Source organism: Galeopterus variegatus, unplaced genomic scaffold, assembly GCF_000696425.1.
Source record: "Galeopterus variegatus unplaced genomic scaffold, G_variegatus-3.0.2 Scaffold2324, whole genome shotgun sequence".
Taxonomy (NCBI): domain Eukaryota; kingdom Metazoa; phylum Chordata; class Mammalia; order Dermoptera; family Cynocephalidae; genus Galeopterus; species Galeopterus variegatus.
The window spans coordinates 183,809-190,153 of NW_007728435.1; the positions used below are offsets into that span (position 1 = coordinate 183,809).

Here is a 6,345-nt window from a genome sequence, read left to right on the forward strand (position 1 = left end):
GCAGAGTAGACAAGATGACTTCCTCAAGGTCCCTTCCTATCTTCAGGAACCAATCATCAGAACATTCTGTAAACTCTTGGTAGGGACCGGAAGTCAGAGGCTGAAAGCTGGTTCTGGCTCAGCTGCTGACCAGTTGGGCCAAGTCACAGCCTCTTTGGAGGTGGGGCATCCACCTGGAAAACAAGCAGTACAAACATGGCCATCTGCACCAAGTCCTTACACTCTCTCGAGGCCCTGCAAGGGTATACAATGATTTGGGGGATCACAGTAATACTCCAAAAAACAGAGAGCTCCTGTTTTCTCACATACCCTAATTTCTTTTGTCGTATTTACCGTGCCTTAAAATTACAAAGCGTTGGTGTGTTTACCTATTGGACGAAATGCCTGTTCTGTGCAACCCGACTGTAAGCTCTGTGAGGGGACAGGCCCTGTCTTCTTCACAAGTGTGTGTTCAAAGCTGAAAGTAATTGCTGGCACATGGCAGGAGCTCAAAATTTTGTTGAACCTCCTTCAAAGACCTAGGTCCATCAAATGGGTTGCTGAAAAGGTTTTTAGTTTAAGGGGCATAGTACAAGATCCAAAAAGCCAAAACTGCCTTAAACAGCATTCCAACACTCTTTCCATGCCCTCAGTCCTGCTATCTTGGTGGTATTAACACATCCACAACGTCTCAAATGTAAGATTCTACTTTAGCCTCTGTGGGGAGAAAATGACTCAAGAGACATTCTTTCTTCCCTGACAGAAAAGACACATAACTCAAACCCGGTGTGCGCTCACACAGCTTTGCCCTGATTGTTTAGCACTAGGTCCCAAAATAAACTCGTCTCCCTTCACTTCCAAAATAGAGGACTACTGTGTGACCAGTCATTAAAAATGGAATATACTGCTCTTTAGTCAGTTGACTGCAGTAAAGTACTTGGATTTTCCTACAGTCATAACAAGACGAGGTGAAGCGAGGAGACAAAGTTGTTGGGAGAGACAGAGACTCGGTTTTTAAGAACCAAGAACTTTGTCAAAAGCGCCATATAATTTTAAGAAAACGGATTAGAGCTGTTTTCTTGTGATTATTTTTTAAAAAGGGAGGAAAGAAACTCGACCATGCTACAGTAATTGTACCCAGATGCTTTGATTATTTCTTCAGGACTGTTGTGCTCCCAGCTGCTGCAAGGATTTAAAATTCCTACAGAGTGCGCAGGCCTGTGTTGCAGATTTCGCAGTGTGCATCCACAGACCTAGGCTGCAACTTCAGAAAGCACAGGGTCCTCAGTGGGCAGGTAGCAGAGGCTCCTGGGACCTTCAGGGAAAGGAAATGTTGCTTCCTCACCCCCACCCCCATTTTTATCTTATCTTGATGAGAAGCTGCAGTCCCTGCCCCTCCCCATAGACCAGAGCAAAGGCCCCATACAGAAAGCACAAAAGAATGGAACTTCTGGGCCTCCTTCTGGGTCCCCTCTCAAAACAACTTAAGTATTTGCTTCTAAGGCTGTGCATTTAGGGCTTCCCAAGAGCCCTCTGACAATTTACTCACAAGGTCACTGCCCAAAAGGCCACACCCTCTTCAACAAGCACTTCCCAAGGCAAGATCAAGAGGCATTCAGATAGGGGCCTGGGACTCAAACAGCCAGCGGCAACTGGGCCTTTTGAAAACAGGCAAACTTCTACGAGTGTATCTTAGCAAACTGCCTTCATCAGAGCTCGCATCCTCTGACTGTGGACTACTGCTTCTAGCATATCTTTCCTATGGCATCGTTTTCTTTGATAAATGAAGCCAAGTTTGATTCCAATGGCTTCGCACAAAAACGGGCCTCATCAGCAGAGTTCTTTCAGAGAACAAGAAGCGCTGGGAGCCAGCAGAGGGCCATCTGCTAGGCCATCTTATTTTAAGTGAGGCCAGAGCAGAGGGCCTGATGGGAGGCAGATGCGACAGCCTTTGGCAGGAGCACACAAGGGCCAGTGCAGGAAGGCAAGGACACAGGGTGCACTCTGTGCACCCAATGCCGTATTCTCCTTCCCAAAATAAATGCTGGGCTGAGTGCCTAATTCCACAACCCCCCTTCGCAACACCTCGACCCTGTGTGTGTTTGTGTGCTGGGGTTTTTACACGTGCTCTTACCAACAGGTCACTTTTGCTCTAGGTTATTTATAGAGACCATCAAAAGCCCAGGCATCCCACTCAACCACTGTAAACCAGAGTCCTTCCCTCGGAGGATAATTCCTGCTCTTCCGTCCCAACTATTTATATTAAACCTGACACCAAATCAGTAAGGACACAAACAAGTTGTTAAAAATGAGGCTCCTCTGAGTGCCCAAGGCAAACAGTGCTTGGAAGGTTGACCAACGCCCTGGCCCTGAACATCCGGTTGCCAAGACAGCTCCTCAACAGCTGATGAGAGACCCTCAGCATGGCGTGTGTTTTCTGTTTCATTCATCTTACTAACTTAGTAAGCCTGTCCCATCTGCCAGGTACTTTGCACAAGGAGTGAATGTATGGGGGAGGGAAGGTGTGGAATTAGACATAAGAGTTAAATGGAGGGCCGGCCTGTGGCTCACTCGGGAGAGTGTGGTGCTGATAACACCAAGGCCCTGGGTTCGGATCCCATATAGGGATGGCTGGTTAGCTCACTGGGAGAGCGTGGTGCTGACAACACCAAGTCAAGGGTTAACATCCCCTTACCGGTCATCTTTAAAAAAAAAAAAAAAAAGTTAAATGGGATCCCTACATTCCAAGAACCAGCTGGAAAGACAGACTTAAGTTCAATAAGTACAGAAAGTTAAGACATGGAAAGGGGGTACACTAAAACTTTACAACGAAAAAGGGGCTAAAACTCAAAAGTCACTCTTTGAAAAAGACATCCTAACCTAGTTCCCTTTTCACATACCCAATCATTATGATTATTAACTTACTAATTATAACACTTTACATCTGTTCAAAACGTTTCTCTTTATAAAAGGTCTTCATGTTTATTACTTTGATCCTAATAACCCAGTGACATAGAGAAAAGGGATAGTGCCCACCCATTTTACAGATGGGCACATGGGGTTCAGAAAGGCTGCAACTCAGGTAGTAAATGGTGAACTAGGCTGGAACCTAGATTTTGAATAACTTAGGACACCTGTGAATACACTGTACATACACTCAAATATCTCACATGTTAAAATGAAATTAGATCATTTGGATATGTCTTAAATTCTCTTTGACAATGGCCAGTTAAGAAATACAGGCTTCATGTGGTCCAGGTAAAATGCTTCGTTTCAATCCAACAGCGGGAGAAAGCACATATGAATCTAGTATGGAAACTCAAGAGGTCAATGCAAAGCTGTCACCTTTGTATCAACAATGCCCACAGTTGATAACCAAGAAGGCAGCCCTAGAAAACAGATCTTTTGCCCTGCCTCCAGGATCTCAAAGGCTTCACATGAATAATCTCCAACAAGTTTAATCCTGGTAATGTCCCAGATGAAGAAGCCTCTGGAAGGGGGAGGAGGCATGCCAAGGCTGGGTCTATACTGCCCACCTACAAAGAGGAGGAGCCACAGCAGAGTCCTGCCGGGGGAGCGCTTTCTTACAGATGGCATCCAAAACCACACACTGTGCTATTTACAAAGGTGACACTCTAGGTCCTGACATTGGGAGACACAGAAGCTCTACTGTCAGAAGGCCCCTGGAAAAGCAGCCTTACCACAGGCCTTAAGTAGTCTCAGCTACGGCTGCCAAGCTGGAGGGCAAGGAGGCGAGCACCGAGGTTTACTCCAGTGTTTTCATAATGGAGCAGGTGCCCAAGGACTAACCTGCTGCAGAGGCCAGACCCCAAATCTTCTTCCAAAACAACCTAAATCCATAAGCATGACAACACTGAAACAACTCAGTCATGTCATCCTAAGCCTCCTTGCAAAATTTAACCCGCTCCACTTAGGTGTAGACCAGATGGCGGAGTGTAGCTAAACTGGTCCCCAGGGCTGTTAAGAATGCCCCCTGGTGGTTGGAGAACAAGGCATGCCCCGCCTTGCCAGCAGTCAACTCTCCTGGCCGCACCTGCCAGGCTCAGACCTGACTACCCCAAGAGGCTCAGGATCAACTATCTGGTGCCTACTTCTCCTCCTGCTGTGACCGGACACTGGAGGCCACATCCTACAGAGAAAGGGAAATCTCTAGAGGCAGCTACCAGGTCACTTCCTGGGTCCCTAACACACAGAGAAATTCACATGGATAGGAGCAAGATAAGCCATTCAGATCGCAATCAAGTGCCGCCCCATGCAGGTCAAAAGCAACAACCCAGAATTAAGAGGGGAGGGGGAAGAAACAGAAAAACACATCCTAACAGAAGGTCTGAAGTTGCCTCCAAAGGTCAAGAATCTTAAGACTTGGCCATTCTGTAAAGGACTACTTGTCTTTGAAGCCTCAAAAGAACAAAGTACTCCAGGGCCCCAGTCCTCCCAGGCCAAGACCCCTTCTCCATAGGAACTAAGCAACAAAATAATCACTGAGTTCTGACCCTCAGACTCACAAGAATTTAAAACCTGGATTAATATATCAGCAGACTCTAAAGCTAAGGGTCCTTCATTCGGGAAAGTCACAGGGTCTTCCCTAGTTAGAACCATTTCTTGCTGGGTAAATATCTAATACTACAAAGAGAACCAGTTGTTAAGCCAATTGCTGGCTCTTATCTTAACATAAAAGTTCAAAAGATCCCACTTACCCCTCAGTGGGTACACACGTTACTTCCTGTGCCTCCACCTCAACCCAGCTGCCTCCCTAGCCATATTAATTCCACTCGCTACTGATTAGTGGTGAAATGACCCCTTCCAAAACCGGTGCTTAGTGGATCTGGTGACTCAGAAGCATCAAAAGCTGCTGTCCTCTGTCTCTCCCTCTCAACCCCTTCTAAGACTCTAGTCTAGAATAATAAGTAACCCATATTAATGAATACTGCTTGCCACTGTTTGAAGTTAGCACTAGAAGACTGCAGGAATTTAGCTGCATGTACATCACTTTTTTTCCCCTTAAAACAACAAAAAGCAAGATCAAAGCGTTCATGGCCAGCGGTCCTGGTTCTCAACAGACCTTTGTCAGCTTCCGCAGCATATCCATCCATCCAATCACCCTTTCTAACTGAAAGCATCTGCAAAGTCCATACCATCCTTCAACCCGCCCCCACAGCCCCTGAAGTCTTACCTGTATCCATTTTCAACAGTTTCCGTGGACCTCACACTTGCTGTAGCCCTCAGAGTTTTGCTGGACAAGCCAACCACAGTGGGTGAAAGTTTGCACTTGAAGTCAGCACAAGTCCACTCCTCTTCTTCATTCAAAGTGGGGAGATAGCCACACACGACCTTTAGGCTCCCCAGTCCCCCGTTACTCATGTAAGCTGTGTTTTCTCCCCCACTCCTCACATATTCGAGGTATATATCAGAAGTCAAAAACATCTGGTAGGCATTTTCCTCCATCACCGACTGAACCTCAGTCTGTGCCTGGTCAAACATTATGGAATCAATCTGCTGCTTCTTGATGCCATCTCTTATGTAGGTCTTGGTGGCAGGTTTCAGCTGCTTGGAGACGATGCTGTTGTTCTCAATGTACCTTTTATAGATCGCTTTGGCTACTCGTAAAGTTTTGGTATCCTTCAGGTTCATCTGCCTGAATCCATTGCAGGCAAACCAGAAGTCTAAGGTATCCACGCACTTTTCCCTCTCCAGAAAAGTCCGGAAGAGGTAAGCACCGTCTTGATCGCCCAGCAAGGAGTGCAAGGACTTGGTCCACCTGGTCAGAGGGGAATCCGGGGATGCCCGCCCCTCGGGCTCCCCCAACCCATCTTCGTTCCGCCTGGCTTTGGAGGAGACAGGCATGGGCTTGGTGACTTGGCCCTTGCCCACCCCGGGCGGGCATGGTGGGGTCTCCCCTTCTTCCCCGGGAACCGGGGGTCGCGGGGCATCCTCTCGGAAGCTGCTGCTGGGGTCCGGGAGGCGAGTCACCAATACAGCGCTACTCATGGTGAGGGAGCTCTTCTCACTGAGTTTGTGGATTTCTCTTCTTCCAGTTCCTCTCAGCAATCGGCGTGGTCTCTCTTTCTCTCAAGTCAGCAGGGGCTCATCTGAGCCTCCTCTCTGGAAAGAAAAGGAAAGGGGGAGGTGGGGAGAGAGAAAAGGGTATTGATCTAATCAAAACCAGATCTACCCAACATCAAAGCAAGAAAGTAAACAGGCTTTTCAACTCCTCAAATTCAAATCAAGCAACCCAGCTATCTGCGAGGTGCTCATCTAAAGTATCACACGCTGCTTTTTCAAAGGCGAAATCTGAGCTCCCAGCAACACTTTTAGAGGGTGGGGGGAGGGGGAGAAGGGGCGGGG

The 6,345-nt window shown here is 47.4% G+C and overlaps 1 protein-coding gene across 2 annotated transcripts in view; it reads right to left on the bottom strand.

Annotated features, from left to right (window-relative positions):
- The window catches only part of AXIN2 (axin 2), a 28,523-nt gene extending 22,361 nt beyond the window's left edge, over nucleotides 1-6,162 (bottom strand). For both annotated transcript variants that reach the window (XM_008581314.1, XM_008581313.1), the window contains exon 1: nucleotides 5,174-6,162. In XM_008581314.1, the coding sequence (XP_008579536.1) occupies nucleotides 5,174-5,988 (815 nt within the window). In that variant the 5' untranslated portion in view covers nucleotides 5,989-6,162. The remainder of the gene's footprint in view (nucleotides 1-5,173) is intronic.
- Nucleotides 6,163-6,345: the final 183 nt, after the last annotated feature.